Genomic DNA, 27,665 nt, shown 5'->3' with positions numbered 1-27,665 from the left:
CTCTTGTTACCCAGGTTGGAGTGCAATGGTGCGATCTCGGCTCACCGCAACCTCCGTCTCCTGGGTTCAAGCAATTCTCCTGCCTCAGTCTCCCAAGTAGCTGGGACTACAGGCATGCACCACCGTGCCCAGCTAATTTTTGTATTTTTTAGTAGAGACAGGGTTTCACCTTGTTGACCAGGATGGTCTCGATCTCTTGACCTCGTGATCCACCCGCCTCAGCCTCCCAAAGTGCTGGGATTATAGGCGTGAGCCACCGCTCCCGGCTTAACCCATGTATTCTTAATGAAGATGATATTGTCTCCAAGGAGATGAAAATTGATTGGCAGGGAGGACAAAATCTTAGTACAATGGCTTATGGCGCTTCAAAGCTCAACTATACTATAAAATAAGAAACAAAATCTTATTTCTCATTATTATTATTATTATTATTATTTTAAGACAGAGTCTCACTCTGTCGTCCAGGCTGGAATGCAGTGGCACGATCTCGGCTCACTGCACCTTCCACCTCCCAGGTTCAAGCAGTTCTCTGCCTTAGCCTCCCGAGTAGCCAGGATTACAAACGCCCACCACCACTCTGGCTAATTTTTGTATTTTTAGTAGAGAGGAGGTTTCACCATCTTGGGCTCCTGACCTCATGATCCACCTGCCTAAGCCTCCCAAAGTGCTGGGATTACAGGCGTTAGCCATGACACGTAGCCTATTTCTCATTATTTACCCTCTCTCTTACTGGTTTTTCTTGGTATCACACAAGCAACATGGATGTTAAGCTCATAAATTATACATGTATCATCTATGCAAGATCAGTGCTACCAAAAAAAAAAAAAAAAAAGGATCAGTGCTACAAAACTATGGCAAGTGGGTGACTGTAGTTGGAGAACTTGCTCAATCTTGAAGTCATATTTCAAGAGGTGGCGTGCTGTGTGCACATTGCCTGTCATGTGGATGTTGTTCGTATTTGACCTTCAGTGCTTTTGTATATGCCGTGGCTTAGAGAATTAAATTACAGTTAAATTAAAATAGTTTGTTTTATTATTCTACAAAAGTTATTCAAGCTGTGAAATAAAAAAACAAATCCAGACTTAGGTAAGGAATGACTTTATTCACAGGAACTTTGCAGTAAGGGAAGTGGTGTTGTAACTGGGAGAACACTTCAAGTGTAAGATCTGCAAGCACAGCAAAGGTCAGGCATAAAGGAATTTTCTTTTATAGGGAAGAGTAAACAGGCAAGAAAGAACTAGATTCAGGGGAGTGGGATGAGCGGAGGGGTAGTTAAGCTAGAGATGTTCTTTTCTGTAGTCATCTGGGGAGAGGCTTGAATCCCTGGTAAGGGGTTTGTTCTGTATTAGTGTGCTGGCTGAGGATCATGAACAGGCCGGAGTTTCAGGACCTGGGAAAAGAGAATAAGCCTGACTGAAGTTGGTAGAGTGAAGTTAGTGAGCATTTTGCTCGGATTGGTCAATGGCGTTTAATTTTTCAGCGAATCATTTATGAGACAAAGCATGGGAATTTGGAGGTTCTGTCTGGCCTTGTCATAGGTTAAAAAAGAAAAGGGAGTCATCCTTGAGTATTATGTAAGCCATATCGGGAAGGGTGGTCATTTGCATTCAAACCTTTCCCAGTGCACAAAGGTGGGATGATATCTGAAATGGTGGTGGTTTTCCAACATCACAGGGCTTGGGTAAAGTTTAACATTGTTAAATCCATCAATTGTGTCAAGTGCTGAAAAGTCAAAACATTGAGGATATCTAAATAAATATCTAGCAACTAATTAGTTAAAAGTTTATTCTATTTAGCAAAAGTTCACTAAAAATTTTTAAGAAATTCATGTTTAATTGTTTTACTTTTTACTGGAAAACTGGTTTTGAGTGAATTTTTAAAATTGCATTGCTTTTATGTTATATAAATTGCTGACTTCCATGTCATATGATGCATTATAATTTATGAGTAAATAAATTAAAAGTCACTTAGCAAATACAGTTATAAAGTTAAATACTATTAGCTGTTTTGTTTTAACTTTTAAAACAGTTTTTATTCTTCTTGTTTTTTGAGATGGAGTCTTGTTCTGTTGCCCAGGCTGGAGTGCAGTGGCTTGCTCTCGGCTCACAGCAACCTCTGCCTCCTGGGTTCAAGCAATTCTCCTGTCTCAACCTCCCAAGTAGCTGGGATTACAGGCATGTGCCACCACGCCAGGCTAATTTTTGTATTTTTAGTAGAGATGAAGTTTCACCATGTTGGCCAGGCTGGTCTCAAACTCCTGACCTCAGGTGATCAACCTGCCTCGGCTTCCCAAAGTGCTGGGATTACAGGCCTGAGCCACTGTGCCTCGCCCATTTTAACTTTTACTTAGGATTCTTACTTAGTCATTCTTAACCTCTTTTGAATACAAAGAATAAGCTCTATACTTATCCTTTTTATTTATAAAGCACAGGTATACATATATAGCACATACATAGATATCTAGTATATTTGTCCTATTACAATTTCATCTTGGGGGTATGATTTAGAAAATAAATGTCTAAAATCGCTCCTGTAGGGAAGATAATGGAAACTAGGTTGAGAAACATTATTCTAGCCATTTGTTAAAATCTATTTTTATGTGTTACAGGAATATTTTACATTTTTTCTCCTATATGTTTTATGCATTCTTGTTAAGCTTATGCCTTGGTATTCTGCCTTTTTTATGACTTTTCTTTTGTTATATTTTCTGTGTAGTTATTGTTTTATATATAAAAGCCATTTCTTTTAATGCTAACTATATTCTGCTAGTTTAAGTTCTCTTATTTGTTGGAGGTTTTTGTTTTCATTGAGTCTCATGGGTTTTTCTCAGGCATGTGATCATATCTGCATATAGAGAGGGTTTCACATCTTTTCCTGTTCTTATTGCTTATTGTCTTTTTACGTTGGTTGATAAACTGTTTCATATAATGGTAGATGGTAGTGAAAGTTGTGAGTATTCTTGCCTTGTTTCTATCATGTTAAAATAGTCATCAATTTCTATTTTTTTTTGTTTTTCAGGAATGGATAGTGAATTTTCCCAATGTTTTTTGACCCTTACAGAGATAATATGATTCTTTTCCACGGATCTGTTATTATCATTATCACAGACTGATAGGTTGTTCCTGCCTGTTGCTCCCCCAAAACCAATGAGAACAGCAGATATTGCAGCAAAAACAGAATTTAATAATCTCAGGGGCCAGGTGCAATGGCTCACACTTGTAATCTCAGCACTTTGGGAAGCTAAGGTGGGCGGATCATGAGGTCAAGAGATCGAGACTATCCTGATCAACATGGTGAAACCCCGTTTCTACTAAAAAGACACAAATTAGTTGGGTGCGGTGGCACATACCTGTGGTCCCAACTACTTGGGGGGCTGAGGCGGGAGAATCGCTTGAACCCAGGAGGCAGAGGTTGCAGTGAGCCGAGATTGCACCACCACACTCCAGCCTGGGTGACAGAGTGAGACTCTGTCTCTAATAATAATAATAATTATTATTATTACTATTATTGTCATCATTTCAGGGCTGTCCAAGCAAGGAGAATTGGAAGAAATCTCTCAAGCCCATCTCACCAAGAATTTGGAGGCTAGGGTTTCTAAAGGGTACTTTGGCAGGCAGAGGGCTGGGGAACTGGAGAAATTGACTGGCTGGCAGTGAAATCACGGGAGCTTCTAATGGTGTCTTCAGATAGCTGAGTCACTTCCAGGAGCTGGTAGGGGTAGTTTTCAGGAACAGGTGACATCTCTTGGCCTACCAAAATGCCAAATCTGGAAAAATATCTCAAAGACCAGTTCTTTAGGTTTCATGAATGTGTTATTATCTATAGGAGTACTTGAGAAAATTATAAATTTTGTGACCCACAGTTACTGTGACTGGGGAAGTAAGCAGTTTACAAAAAAAGAAACTAATCACTGGCAGGTCATTGTTTATGCCCAGACTTTAGCAAAATCCAAGCCTCTGCCATAATTTTAACCTTGCTTTATGAATGTGCCTCTAGTCTCCAAGCAAGGAGGAGAGTCAGTTTTCCTTGCCTCCAAATTTAGCTATAAACTAAAGCCCTCTCATAGTTATCTCAGCCTCCATGCTAGAATAAGTAAAACAAAATTTTAGCCTATAAGTTCAGAAGCAAAATGGAGTCAGTCGTGTTAGATTTTTCTCGTTTATGATTCTACAGAGGTGGTTTCATCATGAATTATATCAATGTACATTCTAATATCAAATCAACTTTTTGATACTGGGCAAGTCCAAGTTAATTATGACTTTTTTAAAAAAAATGTGCTTGTGGATTTTTGTTTCCTAGTATTTTATTTCAGAATTTTGCATTAGTATTTGTGGTATAATAAGAAATACAGGCTGGGCATAGTGACTCATGCCTGTGATCTCAGCACTTAGGGAGGCTGAGGCGAGAGGATTGCTTGGGCTCAGGAGTTAAAGACCATCCTGAGCAACACAGCAAGTCCCTCATTTCTACAAAATATTTTTAAAAATTAGATGGTTGTGGTGGCGTGCACCTGTGGTTCCCAGCTATCAGGAGGTTGAGGTAGGAGGTTGAGGTAGGATCAGTTGTGCCCAGGAGGTCAAAGGTGCAATGAGCTGTGATCCTACCACTGCACTCCAGCCTGGGCAATAGAGAGATCCCATCTGAACAGCAACACGAAGAAGAAATAAATTTGGTCTTTGTTCTTTGTTTCTGGCACAGAGCTCCTAAAAATCTTTGGAATATTTTGAGTGATGAGAATGTCTCTTGTTGTGCATAATAAACCACTTTTGATCACATCTGAGTTCATGCTAATGAGGTGACTTAGGGTGGGACCCCCCTAGATAGCCTCAGAAAGAGACTCTCACATGCTTAATGAAGAAAATTACAAATTGTCATGATTGAGACTTAGGGTTTGCTTGACTGCAAGATTCTGGGAATCAAATCAGGATGAGGCTGTGACTATGAACTCAGGCATTTGTGTTCTGATAGAGACTGTTTTCATCTCTTGAGCCTGATGTGTCTATCAAATGCCTGTGGGTCTAGCTGATGTTCATGATGTCTGAAAGGAGGCCACATTTTGGTCTCTGAAGCCCCTTCCTAAGATTGGGAGCAAAACACCTCACTTAGTGTTTGGGTCCAGGGGGATAGTGTAGGGCTCCCTGGGCATGCCCCTGTGCCACTATGGAGGAGAGGATGCTGTGGGAAAGTAGCAGCACCTAGGGTCCTGTTTACCATGGAGATTAAGGAAAGGTCTGGCCTGAATCCCTTCTGCTGGCTTCCATTGGGTTTGTGGAAGGACTGAGATTTTTTCCAAACTCCCAAAAGTGGGGACATAAAGGTAGTTCTGAGGAGTTAATTTTATAGGCTGGGAACCAAGTCTAATCTTGTGGCTTTTTTTCCTTCTGCAGCACTGGCTTCTGTGGACTTCACACACCTCCAGGAGAGGAACCCAGAAAACTGATCAGTTCTGACAGTTCTAAAAAACCATGCCCCACGTGAGTTACTGTTTCTTTCCTTTTTGAAGTACAATCATTTTGTTGTGTAATGTGAATACCAGATTTATTTATCCCAGATTCTTTTCTGCCTTGTTTGGTTCCCTAAGGGAACTGCTCCCAAACTACGCTCCCGTTCTAGCAATCTGTAGTACCAAAGAGCCCTTCTCCTCAATGCTTCTCCCTTCTTCAGACACTTCTTAGATGTTCATTCGGCAGGTAATTCTACATTGTCCACATGCATAGTCTTCTGCCAAGAGCTGAGGGAACAGAAATACCTCCTTTTAAGAACAGTACACATTAGTACCACGGTTTGGTGAAGTAGAAATGAGTGTTTAAATGTGACACGTGACAAAGTTTGATCTTCTCTACAAACCTGGGTTTTACACTTGAAAGTGACAGCATTTTTGGTTGGATATTTCTAGTCTCAGTGTATGGCAAGATTTTCTGTGACGCTTTTAAATTCGGTCCTATGAAGGAAGGGCTCTTGTTCCTGATATAGTTTCCTATTGGGGCTGTAACTAATAACCACTAATTTAGCATCTTAAATCAATACAATTATGATTTATATGCCTGCTGGTCAGAAGTCTGAAGTCAGTCAACAGGGCTAATATCAAAGTATTAGCAGAGCCATGTTCCTTCTGGAGGTTCTAGAAGACTGGAGAATCTGTTTCCTTATCTTTTTCTGGTTCTAAGGGCTGTCCACGGCCCCTGGTTTGTGGCCTCCATCTGTTTTCAAAGCCAGCAATCACAACATTTTGACCTTTGCTCTCATCATCACATCTCCTTCTCTTACTCACCTGCCTCACTCTATCACTTATAAATACTCATGTGATTACATTGGGCCCAAACAGATAATCCAGGATAATTCCCTCTCAAGGTCCTTAATTTAATTGCCCTTCTAAAGTCCCTTTTGCCATGTAAGGTAAGGTATACATAGGTTTTGTAACCAAACTCAGCTCCAGGCCACTCGTCACTTGAAAGCCAAAAACTCAAGAGATGAGCATTGGTGAAAGGAAGGTTAGCTTTATTCAAGAAGCCAGCACCTCAGGGGAGGCAGTGGACTAGTGTTCAAAGACCACTTCACTGAGTTGTGTTTCCGCATCAGGGGTTTTTAAGGGACATCAGGAAAAATGATGATCAAAACATTCTTGTGAAACGTGCAGTCTCAGGTCATTGCTTTCTTGGCCATTGCTTTCTTGGTCAGTGTTTTGTGGCCTTCTGTAGTTGCTGTCAGCCTATTCTTATCAGGCTGGTCAGCCCATTCCCAGAGTCGTTAGTCTGCGTATTTTCTCTCATCTCTGTTGAAGGTCCTGTTTTCCTGAGGCTGTTTTAATGAATAATCTACAAAGTCAAGCAAATTAGTAATTATATTTAAGCAACCAAGCTTTTCTTTAACATTGAGTCAGTACTGTTACTGTTTCAGGGATTAGGTTGTGGACATGTCTGGCGGGGGGGAGTGCTTTATTCTGCCTACCACAGCCTTCTTGCCCAGGAACCAATGAGAGAGGATGATCATAGACAAGTTTACCTTGGGATTTCCTGTAATGTACCAGTTCAGAGTGATGTCTCTGTGCACCTGTACTGGCATCCTAGGCTACCTTGCTGTAGCCTAGGAACATGGAAAGTAGGAGCAAATAAAACATGCCAGATGCACACTATCTTAAGAATTATAGATTCTAAGGAGCCCCAAGTCATTAGAGAATTTGTCAATTCAAATACTCCCACATAAGCAGATCATTTTGTATATAAAACAGAAATATCACGTCCCTTTTATTCTGTAACATTATATTGTAACTTGATGAATCTGAGTCTTCAAAAAATTCTTAGGTTATATTCAAATTGTATTTTCTCACCTAGAAACTTGGTAAACATTGTTTGGAAAAAAATATTTTTTAAAGTCTTTTTCTTTAAAGGCAGAAGGGAGAACAAGAACTTGTATTTATTGAAAATGTACTAGTTATTAAGGATTTGAAAGCCTAATCTGTGCAATTAAAATCTGCTGTGAAATAAATGCATGCAGCATTTTATTGAAATGAGAAACTGCACACATCTGGCTTTTTAAATTCTCAGACCTTTCTGGATAATGGAATTGTTCTGTTGTACAGAGGAAGTTTTGTCTGTGGCAATAGGAATGATAGAGAATCATGTTAATACTATGGTTTAGGCAACCAATTTCCTCTTGTTTTGTGTTACCCCCTTCCTTCAATTACCGCCTCCATTTTCTTCTCATTTCACTTCAGAATCGTTGCCATATTTTCACAAATGATGGATTTGTTGTTTCAGTTGTTGGTGACTTTCAGGGATGTGGCCATTGACTTCTCTCAGGAGGAATGGGAATGCCTGGACCCTGCTCAGAGGGACTTGTACAGGGATGTGATGTTGGAGAACTACAGCAACCTGATCTCATTGGGTAAGATCATCCTACATAAGATTCAGAATTTGTTCCCCATCATTTCTGCCTCATTCATTGTCAATTTCTTATCTCCATTCCCTAAGGAAAGGCTTAAGTTTGAGTGGAAGTAGGAATGGACAGCTCCACTGTTTGTCTTTTTATTTCTCATCCGTTAGATTGTCACATCTTTCTCTGTCACTTCCTGTCAGTGTCTCCCTTCTTTGATAGCCAATGGACTGGATCTGAATCTAGGAATCCCTTAGCATGACCATGTACCATTTCCTTTATTTTTAAGCTGGATATGCAGTCCCTAAGCCAAATGTAATTTTCTTATTGGAGCAAGGAAAGGAGCCCTGGATGGTGATGAGAACCATGACAAGAAGACAGCTCAGGTGAATAAGGGCTGGTCATACAGTGTCAGCTATTGCTACTAATAAGACAGCTGATCTGTAGGTGGCAGCACTTTGAGATGTTTGTGTGAAGCTCTCTTCAAAGGCCTGTGGAAAGAAGGCTTGAGACCTAGGGAGAGCAGGAAGGTTATATCTATGAGTTCCCAGTGGAACCTCCCTCCCATTTTCCACTTACCACTCTTCTTTTTTACATTCTCTCTTTTTTTTTTTAATAAAACCTTTGGTCTGGTCTCTTTTGGAGACATTGCTTTTATCTATTTTTCGAATTAGTGTTTTTTCCGGTTACTCTTTTACAGTTAAACTTCGATAAGTATCTCTAGCAAGCACATATCTATTGAGAGCTTACTATGTTCATAGGTTAGTACCAGGAATGATACAGCTCAAGGGAGGTAACATTTGACCTGAGACCTGAATAAAGTTGGCTATAAATCAGGGAATAAATATGTGTTCAGGCAGAGAGAACAGAAGATCCTGAGAGAAATTAAGCTTCACTTGTTTGACAATCAGCAAGAAGGCCAGTGTGGCCACTGAAAGTGGAAATTAGAGGCAAGGTCAGAGAAACAGGCAGAGATCAGATCATGTAGGACCTTCTTGGCCATTGCAAGCGGTAAGATTTTATTCTCAGTGTGATAGTGAGCCCCTGGCTGATTTTTTGCAGATAAGTAAAGGATCTTTGTTTAAAGGTCACTGTGAGTGCTATGTGGGCAGTGAGGATAAGAATGAAAGCAGGAAGACTAATCAGAAGACTAGTTCAGAAGTTCACACTAAAGATAATAGTGGCTTGGAATTGGGTTTAATATGTGGAGGTGATGAGAACAGGTTATATTTTGAAGGTAGAATTAATACCTTTATAATAGAGTTATTTTGAAGATTGGCAATAGAGGCATCAGGGTTTGGAAATCTGGAGAAGGAAGTCAAGAGTTATGTATTTGATATTCTCATTAGATATCCGTGTGGTAAAGTTAGATAAGCATTTGGAAGCCTGTGGGTGGAGGGATAGTCAGGACTGAAGAGATAAATATGGGATTAATCTTTGTATCGAGGAACTGGATGAGATTTTGAAGGGAATTGGTTTAGATGGAAGGCAAGGTACAGTTCAAGGACTAAACCATGTGGTGTTCCAGCATTCAGTCAGGAAAAAAATCTAGCAAAGGAAATTGAGGACTACCTGAGTAACCTGTGACCTAGGAAGAAGGAATGCAGTGTATTGGAAGCCAACTAAAAAAAAGAGGAAGCAGTTAACAGAGAGACGATGCTAAAAGGTCAAGTAAGAGGAAGGCTGAAAATTGGCCATTGGATTTGGCAAGATGAAGAGTGCTGGTGACCCTGACAAGGTGGGTTTGGAAATGAGAGGAACAAAAACCTCATTATAGATTATTTAAAAGAGAGTGAGAAAGAAATAAGTCAACAATAAAAACTAGAGTGGGACAGTGAATTAACTCACGAGACAGTGTTGAGGGCCCATTTGAGGAACCCTCAAAGTTACAAATAGAGTTTAAAAATTTTTAGAAGGTTAAGAACAGTTCTGTAATAATTAGGGGAAAGAAGTGTGATTACAGTTTGCTTATGCAGTATTATTTCTACTACATAAAAATCCATGGAACAAATTTAGGAAAGAAATATGGCAAAATGTTAATTATAGTGGTAGGAGAGAAAGAAAAGCAAAAGGTAGAGACAGGAAGCATGCATACCTCTTGAGAAATTTTGCCACTCTCCTGATTCTGTGGTTCACCCTGCGGCTCCTATCTACTGCAGGGTAAACCACAGAATCAGTAGAGGTTTCTGTTTTGTTTTCTTTTTTTTTGAGATGGAGTTTCGCTCTTGTTACCCAGGCTGGAGTGCAATGGCACGATCTCGGCTCACCGCGACCTCCGCCTCCTGGGTTCAGGCAATTCTCCTGCCTCAGCCTCCTGAGTAGCTGGGATTACAGGCACGCGCCACCATGCCCAGCTAATTTTTTTTTGTATTAGTAGAGATGGGGTTTCACCGTGTTGACCAGGATGGTCTTGATCTCTTGACCTCGTGATCCACCCGCCTCGGCCTCCCAAAGTGCTGGGATTACAGGCTTGAGCCACCGTGCCTGGCCTCTGTTTTGTTTTCAAAGGAGAGTCTTTAAAATGGTGGTAAGCTGGGCACAGTGGCTCAAGCCTGTAATCCCCCCAGCACTTTGGCTGAAGTGGGTGAGTTGCTTGAGACCAGGAGTTCAGGACCAGCCTGGGCAACATAGCAAAACCCCGTCTCTACTTAAAATAGAAATTAGCCAGGCATTGTGGCACATGCCTGTTGTCCCAGCTACTTGGGAGAGTGAGGTGAGAGGATCGTTTGAGCCCTGAGGTTGAGGCTGCAGGGAGCCATGATCATGCCACTGCATTTCAGTCTAGGTGACAGAACAAAACCATGTTTCAAAAAAATAAAATAAAATAAAATAAAATGCTGGAGGGTTGGGTATAAGGGCAAATGATCTGCTAACTTGAGTGGTGGTGGTAGAAAAGGTGGTTGCTTGAAACTGTGCTTTAAGAGTTGTTGCTGTTATTGGTAATAACATCCTTTGACATTATGTGTTATTGTGTTAGTATGACTTGTGCTCATCACTGTTGAACAGAGACTAATCTATTATGGATTTGGCAGTTGGGGTCAGGAAACATGATGTTTGGGAATGAAACAATGAGAATATAAATAAGTGGTCCCATTATTATAGGAATAGTGAAAGAGGTGAATAAATTTTAGCTTGCTTTTTTCCCAAGGGATGTCTCATGTTTTAAGGTGTCCGTGTTCTTTGGTGATGGATTTTAAGAACAGGCATGTACAGCACTTTGGGAGGCCGAGGCGGGTGGATCACGAGGTCAAGAGATCGAGACCATCCTGGTCAACATGGTGAAACCCCGTCTCTACTAAAAATACAAAAAATTAGCTGGGCATGGTGGCGCGTGCCTGTAATCCCAGCTACTCAGGAGACTGAGGCAGGAGAATTGCCTGAACCCAGGAGGCGGAGGTTGCGGTGAGCCGAGATTGCACCATTGCACTCCAGCCTGGGTAACAAGCAAAACTCTGTCTCAAAAAAAAAAAAAAAAAAGAACAGGTATGTTTCAAAAATTTTAATGGAAGTAAATAGTGCTAGAATTGTTGAAAAAAATAGGCTGGGCATGGTGGCTCACGCCTGTAATCCCAGCACTTTGGGAGGCAGAAGTGGGTGGATCATGAGGTCAAGAGATCAAGACCATCCTGGCCAACATGGTGAAATCCTATCTCTACAAAACTACAAAAATTAGCTGGGCGTGTTGGCAAGTGCCTGTAGTCCCAGCTACTTGGGAGGCTGAGGTAGGAGAATTGCTTGAACCCAGGAGGTGGAGGTTGCAGTGAGCCAAGATTGCACCACTGCACTCCAGCCTGGGTGACAGAACAAGACTCTGTCTCAAAAAAAAAAAAAAAAAAAAAAAAAAATTCCATGGATATTTCTAGTTTTGGTATTTAAACATAGATGCTGATTACTTTTCAAAGTGTTAGAGTGGAACTAATTCAAGTATAATAGGTGTCTTAGTTCATACTGTGTTACTATAAAGGATGCCTGAGGCTGGGTAATATATAAAGAAAAGAAGTTTATTTGGTGCATGTTTCTGCAGGTTGTACAACAAGCATGGCACCTGTGTCTGTTTGGCTTCTGGTGAGGACCTCAGGCTGCTTCCATTCATGATGGAAGGTAAAGGGGAGCCAGTGTGTGCAGAACAGAGATCACCTGGTGAGAGAGGGGAAAGGTGACAGGCTTTTTTTAAAACCAGCTCTCTTGAGAACGAGTTGAACAAGTGCTCACTCACCTTTGAGGGAGGGCATTAATCTGTTCAAGAGGGACCAGCCCCCATGAGCCAAGCACCTCCCACTAAACCCCATCTCCTAAGACACCATACTGGGGACTAAATTTCAACATGAGATTTAGTGCGTACAAACCACATCCAAACCATAGCAGATGGTATTTCATGTTGTATATCCATCAGTATAATTGGAGTATTGTCGTGGCATGCCTGGTAAATCAAGAAATGTTGTGGAAAGAAAGTCAGTTTACAACCTACAAATATAAAATGGATTTTTGGCTCAGATTGAGTGTATAACCTGAAAATATTGAAGAAATCCTATAATGATGAAGATGGCACCTATTAATAGAACACGTTAGAAATGTGCTGCAGCATAATACGTATCATGGGGATTGATGTCTGCTAATGAGTTAGCTAGAACCGTTCCTGTTAGGCCTCCAACTGTTAGTAGAAAAATAAAGCCAAATCTCATAATATAGCTGGAGACCATTTAATATTACCTCCATGTAGGGTTGCTAGTCAGTTAAATCCTTTAACTCCTGTGGGAATAGCAATAATTATAGTAGCTAGTGTAAAATATGTTCAGGTGTCAATGTCTCCCTGCTGTAAATATATGGTGGGCTTATATGATAAAGCTCATGAGCCAGATTGATACTATGGGTCATATTATTATTATTATTTTGACACAGAGTCTTACTCTGTAGCCCAGGCAGGAGTGCAGTGGTGTGATCTTGGCTAACTGCAACTGCTGCTTCCCGGGTCCCAGTTCAAGCAATTCTGCCCCAGCCTCCTGAGTAACTGAGACTACAGGCACGTGCCACCATGCCCAGCTAATTTTTTTTTTTTTTTTTTTTTTAGTAGAGATGGGGTTTCACCATGTTGGCCAGGCTAGCCTTGAACTCCTGACCTCGTGATCTGCCCACCTCGGCCTCCCAAAGTGCTGGGAATACAGGCGTAAGGGTCATATTATTTCTATATAGCCAAATGGTTCTTTTCCCCCCCAGAATAGTAGATAGCAATATGTGAGATTATCCCAAAACCTGGTAAAATAAGAATATATGCTTTTGGATAAACAAAAAAAACAGAATAAATGTTGATCTAAAATTGGATCTCCTTCTCCAGCTGGATCAAAAGAAGTATGTTAAGGTTATGGTCTATCAGTAGTATGGTGATGCTGGTTGCTAGTACTGGGAGAGAGAGTAATAAAAGCATAGCTCCAATTCATAGTGGTGTCTGATATTAGATATGGCTGGTGGTTTTATAATTGCAATAAAATTAAAATTAGTAGCTCCTAAAATTGATGAAACACCTGCAAAATGTAATGAGAAACTGGTAAGATCTTCAGAGGCTTCTGCATTTACTATATCAAGCCATCTTGAGTTATTTTATATGGTGAAAGCTAAGGGTCCAATTTCATTCTTTTGCATATAGCTAGCCAGTTATCCCAGCACCATTTATTGAATAGGCAATTCTTTCCCCATTGATTAGGGCTCACCTGTTTTCTGATGTCACAGTACAGCTGCTTCCTGTTGAAGTGGGGCTCCTCTACAGGGCCTGTGTGAGTGAGTGTTTTTTCTGGTGGTGTCAGCTGGTTGGGTTGGTCTCACCTCAGGCCCTGGGGGAAATGGTCAGGTGCCAGCAGAGTTGGAATGGGGCAGGTAGTTTCCCAGTTCCCAGGCCCCTCATTGTCCCACTGGACAGCCTGTGTGAGTCCTGAAGGGGCTGGACTGCAGTCAGGCTAGCCCAGAGTTCAGGTGCTGGCTATGATGTGGGGAGGTGGGACAGGTTGGTTCCCAGGTCACTGGCCAAACTCTCATGCAGGGTCCTACAGAACGCTTAGGTGGTGGGAGCCCAAGGGAATATCACAGGTATGTGGGGGTTGGATTTTTAAAAGGGCTCTGGTCTGCAGGTGAAACGTTCAGGTGGGGACACGGCAGCTGTGCTGTGGGCCTTTCACTGGTGAGGGCAGGACTCCTGCAATGGAGACCGGCAGCTGCGGGGTTGCAAAAGTGCATGTGGCACATTTGCACTTCCCTTCTTCCCAAACAATGCAGAACTTCACTGTTGGGGGCATGCAGTGGTGCCAAGTGTTATCTGTTACCTCTGGGAGTTTTGCCCCAGAGGAACACAGAGCTGCAGCCCACCGCAAAGTTTAGGCGGAGTTGCAGTTGCTGCAGAGGTGCGGTTGCTGCGCTCAAAGTCTGAGCTGGTGAGCCTTAGCCACCTCAGAGCAGGTAGGGCATGGATTTCATGGTCTGCTCTCTGGGAAGTTCCTTGCGGAATGCGGAGGTGTGCCTGCCTGCAGAGTTCAGGTGGGGACAGGGTCACTGTGTTGCAGCGTTCAGGTGGGGGCGGGTGGAGGTGAGCCTTGCCTGGTGAGGAGGGGCTGGTCAGTCTAACTTCTCCTCAGCACTGTGACTGCAGCCTCCATTGGGGCTATGGCAGCTGGCACCACGATGCTCAGGGATCTGGGGCTTGTAGTGCTCCACATGGGCTTGAGCAGTGCCTCTGCAAAAACTCTAGGTAGCTTTCTGTGTTGGTCGAGTGGCCCAGGGGTTGGGGCTTGCAAAGGTCCATGTGGGAAGTCTGGCTTCCTCAGGGACTTTCACTCACTCAGTTTCACCATGTTAGGGAGCTTCTCCCACTCCATATCAGTCTCAGGAAGGTACCTGCCTGGCTTCTCTCCTCTCTGTTCTCTGTGAGTCCCCTGGCATCCATGGTAAATCCTGACATGGTCTTTTAGACCAGTAGTCCCCAACCTTTTTGGCACCAGGGACCGGTGTCATGGAACACAGTATTTTGGGGTGGGGTGGGCATGAGAGGGGACGGGCGGACTGGTTTTGGGATGAAACTTCCACCTAGATCATCATGCTCAGTTTCCTTGCTCCTTGGCAATCCCAGCACTGTCCATCCGGCTGGTGCCCCCATACCCAAGCAGCCAAGAGGACCCCATCCACGTCACATGCATGGCCTCCAGGGACTTCCTGGGAGCGAATTTCACACTGTATCAAGGGGGGCAGCTGGTCCAGCTCCTGCAGGCCCCCACAAACCAGTGCGGAGTGATGTTCAACCTGAGTGGCAGCAGCAGTGAGGCTCCAGGGGGACCCTTCCTCCACCAGTATGGAGTGATAGGCGAGCACAACCAGCCCCAGCTGTCAGACCTCAGCGAGCCCTTGAACATCTCCTTCTCAGTGCCCACTTGGATCTTGGCACTCTCCCTGAGCCTAGCTGGTGCCCTCCTCCTCCTTGCTGGGCTGGTGGCTGTTGTGCTTGTGGTCAGAAAAGTTAAACTCAAAAATTTACAGAAGAAAAGAGATGGAGAATCCTGCTGGGCCCAGATTAACTCCGACACCACAGAATGTCCTTTGATAACTCCCTGTTTACCGTCTCCCTGTAAATGATGGCAGAAGAAGACCCAGCCAGCTTGGATGATCACTCAGGCACCACCGCCACCCCCAGCAACTCCAGGACCCGGAAGATGCCCACTTCCACGTCCTCCTCACCTGAGCCCCCTGAGTTCAGCACTTTCTGGGCCTGCCAGTGAGGCAGAGGACTGGGGGGCCTCCTCTGTCCCCAGGCATTCAGGGCCCGAGGTACCTCTAGCCCCTTCTGGGGGAGGGGGTCTCTATTGGCTGCTTTCTCAGGGAATTGGACAGGAAATGAAGGGGAACCCTGGCCTTGGGATTTTCATCACAGAGGACTGGGAGAGGGGGCACAGGCATGGGCCTGGCACTGGTCAGGCAACAAGAAGTTCCCCTCTCATTGTGATGTGATTTATAGATAGAGGGACTATATGGCCATAATTAGTATATTAGTCCTATTTGGTTAATGGCAAAATTAGATCATAAAAATGATATAATTCCAAATTCTCCATTCCGGTTAATAGTTGATAGTAAGGCTATCAACTGCTAACTCATGCCTCCATATATAACAATATGGCTTTCTAAACTTTTAAAGGTTAGAAGTAATCTGTTGGCCTTAGGAGCCAAAAAATTGGTGCAAACGGCTAGGTTAGTTAGGCTAGCCCATATTTATCATGTTTCCGTTAAAGGAAGTAATGTCTGTAGTCTGAGAGCTAATAGTACAGATGCTTCTCAACATACATTGGGGTTACTTCTGGATAATGTCAAAAATATTGTTAAATCATTCCATGAAACCCCTTGGTAAGTCAAGGAGCATACTGAGTGTTGTATTGCTTTCTCACCATGGTAAAGTTGAAAAATCGTAAGTCTAAGTGTCGTAAGTTGGGTAACCTTGTGTATGGTTTGGCTGTGGATTTGTTCATAGTTTGAATTTGGGTTTTTTGTTTGTTTGTTTTTAATTTTTGAGATGGAGTCTCACTCTGTCACCCAGACTGGAGTGCAGTGGTGTGATCTCAGCTCACTGCAACCTCCACTCCTGGGTTCAAGCAATTCTCCTGTCTCAATCTCCCAAGTAGCTGGGATTACAGGTGCCTACCATCATACCCGGCTAATTTTTATATTTATGGTAGAGATGGAGTTTCACCATGTTGGCCAGGCTGGTCTCAAACTCCTGACCTGAGGTGAGGAAAGTGCTGGGATTACCAAGCGTGAGATACCATACCTGGAATCATAGTTTGAATTTGTAAGGCAAAATCATTTTGATGTTATGCTGTCATGGGCAGTTATTAGGGCTGTGGCTCCTATAAAACTTCATGGCATTTAGATGAGAAAAGCTATAATTAGTAATGTTATATGAGTTACAGAGGGATACACAGTGAGTGCTTTTAAGTCTGTTTAGTATGATCAAATAGAATTTGTTATAATTATTCTTCATAGTGGTAAGAAGTGAATAGGCTATATGCTTGTGTTAGTAGATTTAAAATTATAGTAATTTGTATTATACTCCAGCCTATTAATTTTAGTAATGTGGCTGCAGGAACTGTGAGTGCAGCATTTGGGGATTCTACATATGCTTTTGGTAGTCAAAGGTGGAGGATATAAAGGGATAGGGGTTTTTTGTTGTTTTTCTGTTTTTACTATGACTGCTATAATGCCTTCTATTTATAGGAGACTATTCAGGAGTTTGGTAGTATTTGAATTCAGTAGTTGGTTCTTAAAATAGTTAATGAATCCATGGAGGTTTAGATATAGATTAATTCTGTGAATAGGGGTAAAGAGCCAATCAATGTATGGAACAGGAAGTGAAAGTCCTGTGTTTAATCATTCTGTTTGGCTTTCTCATTGGGTAATAATAAGAGTTTAGATTAGAGTTGCTTCAGAGAGTCTATAGAATACAATTCATTCTATGACGGTAAATGTCATGATTAGGAGTACTTGTAAAAAAATTAACATTGAGTACTTCTCTTTGTATATCTGATTCCTTGGTGGGTTGGTGCTGACTTGCTATAATTATGTCTACCTTGGGAGAGGTTAGGTGAAGCGTGGTGGAGGGAAAGACATGAAGGAAAACATTATTTCTGGGCAAGTAGTGTGCTCAAGGTTTCAATAGGATCAAGAAGGTGAAGGGAATAATCAGAGGGAAGGTAGAGGTTGTAGAGGATTTTGTAGAAAGTACACTGTGAGTTCCAAAAGGCATAGTTTGGAGTGAAGTAGGACATGGATGGGATAAGAGTCCTAGTGATGACCAAGGACCCAGGAAGCCAAGGCTTTTAAGAGTATTGAGATAACTCAGAGATATCAGGCATTACAGGATTGGCCTCTAGCGGTCTTTTAGGGGATTGTAGGTTTTTTATTATTCCTTTTATAACCTAAGGATAGTAGAACTACCACACTAAGAGCTTATGGAAATTGAGATCTCCGTGGAGAAGCCAGCCTTAATAGCAGGATGTGGAGGTCTTACGAGCATCCAGAGCTATGGAGGCTTTCCTTGTAGACTGTAGTGAGTAGAGTGGCTGTCTTAACAGAAGACAGATTACTGGAACAGCATTGCTAGGAGCCTGGGATTGGAGATAGCTTCTCAGGAAATGCAAAGGTACATAGTTTCTGGTGAGCCCTGAAAGAATGGAAAACAGGTAAGGAGACTGAGGTTAGAGAGAAGAGGGAAGAGCATTCCTAGCAGAGGTAACAGTGTACTGAAGGCCACAGGAGGGTGGAGCCTGGTGTATATGAGGTATTAGGAGAAGGCCTTTGCAGCTAGAGCCTCGTGAGGCAAAGGTGCCACAGGGAGTTGGAGAGGCTGACTGGAGCCAGGCCAGGCAAAACCTGCTAGAAGTTATGAATATGACCTAGTAGATTATAAGCAACACTTGTTACTGTTTTTAATAAAAGAGAGAAAATAACAAAATATGAATATATAATACATAATAGCAAAGATAATTTTATGCATAACATACTTGTTTTATGTTTGAGTGTATGTACTCAGTCATAATATACATTTCTTGCTATGAGGTTACAGTCAAAAGAAGTTTGAAAAATAGTGCAGAAGAGTTTAGATTTTATCCCCCAATTTTTTGCAGGCTATTGAAGAATCTTAAGACAGTGACATAATGTGATTTTCATATTTACTATTCCATTCTGTCTGCCAAATGGAGATTAAAACAAAGGGTCTCATAACATTACTGAGTAGGTTTTTGTTGTGGTTCAGGATGCTTTGGGGCTGGGCACAGTGGCTCATGCCTGTAATCCCAACACTTTGGGCAGCTGAGGTGGGTGGATCACTTGAGGCCAGGAGTTTGAGACCAGCCTGGCCAACATGCTGAAGCCCCCATCTCTACTAAAAATATAAAAATGAGCCAGCCATGGTGGTGCACACCTGTGATCCCAGCTACTTGGGAGGCTGAGGCAGAATTGTTTGAACCTTGGAGGTGGAGGTTGCATTGAGCTGAGATCAACGCCATTGTACTCCAGCCTGGATGATAGAGTAAGACTCTATCTCTAAAAAAAAAAAAAAAGAAAAAATACTTTGGGCTTCCTGAGTGTCAGCAGGGGTATTGGTGATAAGTTAACAGGTTCAAGGGCTACTTAGGATATATATTCAGTAGTACTTGATGGGGTCAAGTATAAAAGAAACTTCCTAAAATGACTCCACCTTTTCAGACTCCATTTCGTTGTCTTCACTCATCACCCCTTTTGCAGTTTTTTTTTCACCATATAGTTTTTCATTAACTTAATGACAATAAAAAGAGCTGCTTCTTAATTGAATACATTTTTATATGTACCCCTCATTCTGGGCACAGTTCTGAGACTTTGGCATTCCAATCTTCACTTTTTCTTCATTCCTCTAGATTTCTATTTAGCACCTTCCTATGTTCTCCTAGTGCTTCCTACCCCAGAATCATATTGGATTTATATTTTTTCCCATTTTTATTAGGCCACTAGCACATAGGTAGCTGTTTTGAGTTCCAGCTGAATTTATTTGATTCCTTATAGTGTTCCCTCAATCACCATAAACCCATCGATTTCTTTCAAAGTGTTTTAGAAATCATATTGTTCTTCTATGAAAGAAACAAAATAAAAGCAGGATCTATCTTGTTCCAAGATATTTTGCTGACATGAATTGGTGGTGTTAAACTGAACTGTGCTGTGTATATGGCAGGGTGGGGGTGGGAGGTAGTTGCTTTTATTTTTACAATTTCTTTTTGCTTTTCAGCAAAAGCATGTTTTCTCAAGTTTCTGAGGCTTATTTCTAAAAGACAGTTTAAATTTGAACTTACTGATTTGTATTTTTCTTCCCATTACCGCTCTCTGTTATTCTCCAGCCTATAAACAGTGGCCAGAGAGCCTGTGCCTGCTGATCCAGTTACATCAGATAGAGTTTCTCTGCATTTGAAAAGTACGCTTGCTTCCCAGCTTCTTTCTTCAGAATAATATGACATCTTTATTGTGTAAACTTGTCACTATTTCTAGGACATTTTGAGGTACTTCTTTGGGAAATATAAGAACATTTGGCCTTAAGTAGAAAATATTGGAAAGTAAGACCTAAAAAACTATATGAAAGGAACAAATCATTGTATGTATACTGTGCTCTGGGATATAGCTATATAATAAAACAGAAATTTTCCCCCATACATGTAGAACTTGAGGAGTAGAAAGATCAACAGATAAATAAATGAAATTTTAGAATTGCAAACATTCAAACAAGAATTGGGAATAAATCACAGGTATAGAAAATACATGGCATGGACCTAATTAAAGTGATCCAGGACAGTCTTTCTGAGCAGCTAACATTTAAGCTAGGACATTTCAGACACAAAGGAGGTGGCCACTTAGCATTCTTGGCAGATGGAATGGCATATGGAAAACCTAAAATGGGAAAGAATTTGACATGTTCTCGGAACTAAAATCAGGCCAATAAGATTAGAGCATTGTTCCTGAAGATAGTAGTGGCTCAAAATGAGACTTAAAAGGTAATTTTGAAGAAATTAGAGAAATTTAAGAAAGAATTGGATCATAAAGGGGCATGTAGGCCATGAATAGGAGTTTGGATTTTGTTCTAAGTACAAGGGTAAACCACTGAAAGATTATTAGCTCTGTTCTCAAACTTTGTGTTGTATGAGAAGCATCTAAGGAGATTTGTGAATGAAGGAACATTTACATTTAAAAAATTGATAAATATTGAATGCCAACAATGTGCAAGTAATGACATTAGGCACTAGAGATAAAGCAGTATATGAAACAAAGTCCTTGCTTTGATTAAGCATGGGACAGACAGACAGTAGTCAAACTTTAGCAATGGTATGTCCATTAGTGAAAAATACAATATAGGTACAGTTATGTGTTGTATGTTTTGATAATGTGACAGCTGAGCAGAAAACTGTATGAGGGAATAAGCCATACGTATATCTAGAGGAAGGGCATTCTAAAGACAAAATTGTAAACACAGAGGCATATGCTTGACATGACCAAGCCTTTTTAACACCAAGGAGGCCATATGACCAGAGCCAAATGAATAATTAGGGGAGTGGTAGGTGATGATATAGAAAAGTGGCCATGTTAGGAAATGACAGGTCAAGAAAAGTGGCCAAGGGCAAGCTTATATAGGGTTTTGTGAGCCATATTAAGGACTTTGGATTTTATCCTGAGATAGCAAACCATTGGAAGGTTTTTAGCAGGGGAATGATGTGATATAAACTACATTTTAATAGAATTCCTTTGGCTGCTCTGTGAAGAATAGATTACAGAAGCAAGGATGAAAGTAGGGAAACCAGCTAAGAGGTTATGACAGTGAGAAATAGGTGACTTGGCCTAGGATGGTGGCAGTGGAGGCGATCAGATTCTTAATAAATGTTGATAGAAGAGCCCATAGGATTTGTTGATAGATTGTATGTCCAGCTAGACATCAGTTTCTTTTCAAGAGGGTGTTTTTATTCTATTTTATAAGCTTCCTGGGTGTTTCTAAGCCATTCCAGAGTTTGAGAACCACTGACTTAACCTGTTTTTCTAATTACCTTCTTTCCTATAAGCTCTCCTTGTTCTTTATTCTCTCCTTGTGCCTTTAAAGAAAAATGGCACAAAATATTTTTGTACTGTTTAAGCCATTCTATTCTTATGAGAATTATTTTTACCTATCATTTTTTACCATAGAATTATTTCTCCTTATAAACAAAAGCAGGAATTTGCTTTCTTGTTATTCTGCAGACTTGGAATCCAGTTGTGAGATTAACAAGTTATCTCCAGAAAAGGAAATTTATGAAGTGGAATCATTCCAGTGGGAGAATATGGGGAAGTTTATCAACCATCACCTACAATACAATGGTCTTGGAGACAATATGGAGTGCAAAGACAACTTAGGGGGTCAAGAAGCAAGTCAGGAAGGACTTTACATGTATGTCAAAATTACCTGTGAAGAAAAGGCCACTGAAAGCCATTCAACCTCTTCTACTTTTCAACAGATAACTCCTACCAAGGAAAAATTGTACAAATGTAAGGAATGTAGACAAGAATTTTGCTACCTGTCATGCCTTATTCAACATGAGAAAAATCATAATATGGAAAAACGCTCTAAAGTCAGGAAGCATAGGAATACCTACAGCAAAAAGCCAAGCTATGGTCAACATCAGATAATTCAGACTGGTGAGAAACCTTATGAGTGTATGGAATGTGGAAAGGCCTTTGGTCGTAGTTCTGATCTCATTCAACATCAGAAAATTCATACTAATGAAAAACCTTATCAGTGTAAAGCATGTGGGAAAGCTTTTATTCGTGGTTCACAGCTCACTGAACATCAGAGAGTTCATACAGGAGAGAAACCATATGAATGTAAGAAATGTGGAAAAGCCTTTAGTTACTGTTCACAATATACGCTTCATCAGAGAGTTCATAGTGGTGAAAAACCTTATGAATGTAAGGAATGTGGGAAAGCCTTTATTCTTGGCTCTCAACTTACTTACCATCAAAGAATTCATAGTGGTGAGAAACCCTATGAGTGTAAGGAATGTGGAAAGGCCTTTATTCTTGGTTCACACCTTACATATCATCAGAGAGTTCATACTGGTGAAAAGCCTTATATATGTAAAGAATGTGGGAAAGCCTTTTTATGTGCCTCCCAACTGAATGAACATCAGAGAATTCATACAGGTGAGAAGCCCTATGAATGTAAAGAATGTGGAAAGGCCTTTTTTCGTGGCTCACAACTTACTTACCACCTGAGAGTTCATTCAGGTGAGAGACCCTATAAGTGCAAAGAATGTGGGAAAGCTTTTATTTCTAATTCTAATCTTACTCAACATCAAAGAATTCATACTGGAGAGAAGCCCTACAAATGTAAGGAATGCGGAAAGGCCTTTATTTGTGGCAAACAACTTAGTGAACATCAGAGAATTCATACAGGTGAGAAACCCTTTGAATGTAAGGAATGTGGAAAGGCTTTTATTCGTGTTGCATATCTTACTCAACATGAGAAAATTCATGGTGAGAAACATTATGAATGTAAGGAATGTGGAAAGACCTTTGTTCGTACTACACAACTTACATATCATCAAAGAATTCATACAGGTGAAAAGCCCTACAAATGTAAGGAGTGTAACAAGGCTTTTATTTATGGCTCACAGCTTAGTGAACATCAGAGAATTCATAGAGGTGAAAAACCTTATGAATGTAAACAATGTGGGAAGGCTTTTATTCGTGGTTCACACCTTACTGAACATCTGAGAACTCATACTGGAGAGAAACCCTATGAATGTAAGGAATGTGGGAAGGCCTTTAGTCGTGGTTCAGAACTTACTCTGCATCAAAGGATCCATACTGGTGAGAAACCCTATACATGTGTCCAATGTAGCAAAGACTTTAAATGTCCTTCACAACTTACTCAACATATAAAGCTTCATAATTGAGAAAGCCTTGAATGTGATTAAATATAAGAAGCTCTTCATCATCTACATCATATCTGTATGAATGTAGGACATCCTTTTGCTTCTGCTCAGAATCAACTCATTCTTAGAAGGCCTATATTAACCTGAATGCAGAATGACTTCAGAAACCCCTTAGATAATTTACATCTGTATAACCCTAGAATATAAAGCTGAATTATATCCTTTATCAAGCATCATCTCCATTTCACCATATCGTAACTGAAATCAGATACATTTCTTAATTTGTGTGTTTTTTCTATTTGTAAAATACTGTAATTATATTATAATGATGAAATTATAAATAATTAAATACATATAATTCCCTTTGGGTAGTATCTGATATTTATTATTAAAATGATTACCATTATCATTACATACTGTTAGAGAACTCAAATGGTGGGAATATTTTATGAGTATAATAAAAAAGATGCAAGCATTCTCTTATCATGTATCCCTTTTTGAACAACAGATAGTTTATTTTAGAACAAGACCTTTAGAGTATAGTAAAGATATGAAGGACTTCAGAGTATATCAGTTTTGCAGCATCAGATAATCCATACCAGAAAGAAACTTGCAGAAATTGCTTTAGGGCTATTGATGTTTTTTGTTGTTTTGTTTTTTAAGAAAATGAAGGAGAGATTATTTTTCTACAACAAATTCTGAAAGCAAAAGTTTTTGACCCACATTTTCTTGTTACTTTAAGGGAAAAAGAATTTATCAACAAAATGATGGTCAAGGTAGTTATATATATAAAATATTAATATATCATAATATATAATACATCATAATATATACATGTATATATGTTTGTGTGTTTGTGTGTGTGTATAAAATATGTATTTGTCTTAAATGGAAATAAAAACAAAATTTACCAACTACAGTTTTGCCTTATTTGAATCTAACCTATTTCTGTACACTGAATAGTAAATTTTTAGAGACCCAGATCTCAGAGCCTACATTTCATTTCTTTATTCTTTGTTTGTGTGTGACAGTGTCTCACTCTCCTTGTTCAGGCTAGAGTACAGTGGCACAATTACACCTCACTGCAGCCTTGACCTCCTGGGCTTAAGCGATCCTCCAACTTCAGCCTGCTGAGTAGCTCTCACCATAGCTGTTCACCACCATGCCTGGCTCCTTTTTTTTAAAAATTTTTTTTTCTTTAAATAATTGTAATTTAGGTTCTGGGGTACATGTGCAGATCATGCAGGATTGTTGCATAGGTACATACATGGCAAGGTGGTTTGCTGCCTTCATCCTCCCTCACCTACATCTGGTATTTCTCCCTTCATTATCCCTTCCCACCCTCCCCACCCCTGCTGTCTCTCCCCTAGCCCCCGTCTACTGACCGCAGCCTGGCTCCTTTTTAAAAAAAAATTTTTTAGAGATGGGGTCTCCCTGTTTCCCCATCTGACCTTGAACTCCTAGGCTTAAGCAGTCTATCTGCCTCAGCCTCCTGAAATGTTGGGATTACAAGTGTGAGTCACCACATCTGGCCCCATTATTTTGTTTTTTAAAATTATTTTTATTTGGCCCCATTATTTTAAATAGGAAAAATACTATGTTTTCAGTTCATTAAAAAATCCTAACCAATTTTAATTTGAATTCAACTTAAACCACCTAAATGACTTCTGTCAGGGTTTCTGAATAATGTAAAACATTCAAAAGCCAGTTAACAGTTAATTACCAGATATATGTGTGCATGTGATGATTTTGAAAAACATAATATATGAATTATATTTTCCCTCTATACTTCAACAGATACTGTATTGACAATAAATGTAATGTATTAGCACGTAATGGACACAAATGACAGTAAGATAAAAACAGCTTTAAATAATTTAAACGTACTACTTAGAATGTTGTTGAATGAGGGCTGATGATCAGAAATCGATGATGGTCAGAAGAGATTAATGGTGTTCAGTGAGTGAAGATGAGTGAGAATAATATACTGGAGCAGCCGTCAATGCCTACAGTTCTATGTCTGATTCCACGCAAATGATTCACAGTGTTCTCAGAACTCAAGACCTCAAAATTGAGTTACTGTGTACAAAGCTGTTCATAGAAAAACAAATGTTCCCAAGAAATACCTTTTTTATATGCAGTGTTATCTGTTATCTAATACATTATCTTTGTTTGTTTGTTTTTTGGTTTGTTCGTTTTTTGGGTTTTTAGTTTGTTTTTGAGACGGAGTTTTGCTCTTGTTGCCCAGGCTGGAGTGCAATGGCATGATCTCAGCTCACCACAACCTCTGCCTCCTGGGTTCAAGTGATTCTCCTGCCTCAGCCTCCTGAGTAGCTGGGATTACAGTTGCACACCATCACACCTGGCTAATTTTTGTATTTTTAGTAGAGACAGGGTTTCACCATGTTGGCCAGGCTGGTCTTGAACTCCTCACCTCAAGTAATCTACCCACCTCAGCCTCCAAAAGTGCTGGGGTTACAGGTGTGAGCCACTGCACCTGGCTAAATACTTTTTAAAAAAACTGCCTTTGTTGTATCACACTCATCTGTTAAAACTTTGGTGTTTATTTTTTGATGTTTTCTTCTGTGCTCAAGTATGGGTCTCATTTCGGTCTGGTAACAGTATACTATAGTAGGATAACTGCAAATATATCTGTCACTTTAATTTGTTTTAATTTTAAAATTTAAACATATCCAAAAATAAAATAGGACAGTGTACCCATAACCTCTATAATAATCACCCTGTTTTTGCCTTTCTTGTTTTATCTCCCAATAAGGTTTCAATGGGATATTTTAAAGACAACCAATATGCTGTATACCATTTCCCCCCTACGTATTTTTAGTATGTATCTTGAACTGATAAGTCAGCCTTTCACAATAACAGTTGGTTTGAGTCCAGATTTAAATGAGGTCTATACATTACATTTTGTTGGTATTTGTCTTGTGCACCTGCTTTTCTTTTTCAAAATTCCTGCAGAATTACATGTAGCAACTTAGTAACAGCAATGCTATGGTATACCCATTCCCCATAAGCTAAGTATTCAGATTGAGTTTTCTATTTCTGCAAACTAATGCAATAAATATCTTTATATGCTTATTCTTGCATTTTGTTTATATACTGCCAAGTCAAAAGTATGCATGCATTTTAAATTTTAATAGATTATGACCGGTTACTTTTCAAAATGTTAATTTACATTCTTACCAGTAATGTGTAAGAGTGTTTCTTTCCAGTGACATCACCAGTGTCAAAAAACATGACCTTCTGTTGGAGCCATGATGGAATAATTGGTTTGTATAAGGACTGTGATCCCTGATAGAAGAGAATCATTTGGGCCAGGTGTGGTGGCTTATGCCTGTATTCCCTGCATTTTGATTCCTAAGGCAGTCACTGGAGCCCAGGAGTTCAAGACCGGCCTTGGCAACATTGTGAAAATCTATTTCTACAAACAGTACAAAACTTAGCCAGGTGTGGTGGTGCATGCCTGAAGTCTCAGCTACTTGGGAGACTGAGGTGGAAGGATCACCTGAGCTTAGGGAGGTCAAGGCTGCAGTGAGCTGTGATCGTGCATTACAGCCTGGGTGACAGAGTGAGACTCTATGTCAAAAAAAAAAAAAAAAGAAGTTGTGCAATAATCACACAAACTTTCTACTTGGAGACACGTTCTGGATAATGATAAAGCTGGTCCCAAACAGAACATGAAGCTCTTACTGTGTTGAGAAGATAACAGACTATGCTGGCTGGCTTGGGGCAGAGTTCAGGAGAGGATGGAGATATAGATAAAAGATTTTCAGAAATGTGCACAGGGGTTTTTCTGGCGTCTTTTGAAAATATTAAGTAGTACATGTGTAGAGTACAGTTCCTACACCTGACTGGGCAGTAAGTGCAGTCAGGGAGCTGCAAGTTGGAAACTGCCCAGAGTTCACACGTGGCAAAGAAAGGTTCTAATTATGACCAGTGATCACCCACACAGTGGAAATGCCGGAAAAGTTATAAATTGGGAGTAGACCTGTCTCTAATGATTTCAGCTCTTCTGTAAACTGCTTTTTAAATAATTCAGAAGAATCTAGCCAATTCACAAGTATTTGCCTACAGAATGAAGTTCAACATTGTTAGAAAAGTGTAACAATATCTACCACTTAGTATAAATTTTACAATGTCCACTGTCAAGAAGCAGGAAAATGTGACCCAAAACAGGAAAAAATGTCAGCCTAAGATGCAAGTGGCAGGCGAGATGGTATTAGCATAACAATATTAAAGAAACTGCAGCATCCTAAAGATTTTTGTTAAAGCATTGTGCTTCTGTTAAAAGCACAATAAGAGAATTGGAAGATAAAAGAACAAAGTTGCGTA

General features: G+C 40.4%; 1 protein-coding gene and 1 pseudogene across 8 annotated transcripts in view; both read left to right on the top strand.

Annotated features, from left to right (window-relative positions):
- ZNF571 (zinc finger protein 571) overlaps positions 1–24,234 on the top strand; it is a 32,972-nt gene extending 8,738 nt beyond the window's left edge. For 3 of the 8 annotated variants that reach the window (XM_064381388.1, XM_064381387.1, XM_064381386.1), the window contains 3 exons: positions 5,388–5,474; positions 7,758–7,884; positions 21,643–24,234. In XM_064381388.1, the coding sequence (XP_064237458.1) occupies positions 5,466–5,474; positions 7,758–7,884; positions 21,643–23,336 (1,830 nt within the window). In that variant the 5' untranslated portion in view covers positions 5,388–5,465 and the 3' untranslated portion in view covers positions 23,337–24,234. Of the gene's footprint in view, positions 1–4,142; positions 5,475–7,757; positions 7,885–11,896; positions 12,013–21,642 lie in introns of those variants that run through there. The other 5 variants (XM_064381389.1, XM_012436625.2, XM_064381385.1 and 2 more) reach the window with 4 other exon arrangements.
- Positions 14,521–15,626, top strand: LOC105706393 (protein HIDE1-like; annotated as a pseudogene).
- Positions 24,235–27,665: the final 3,431 nt, after the last annotated feature.

Source organism: Aotus nancymaae, unplaced genomic scaffold (genome assembly GCF_030222135.1).
Source record: "Aotus nancymaae isolate 86718 unplaced genomic scaffold, 86718_ANA_hifiasm-v0.15.2.pri h1tg000028l, whole genome shotgun sequence".
Lineage (NCBI taxonomy): Eukaryota > Metazoa > Chordata > Mammalia > Primates > Aotidae > Aotus > Aotus nancymaae.
Note: the sequence above shows the minus strand (reverse complement) of the source record. Positions and strands in the feature narration are given on the sequence as shown.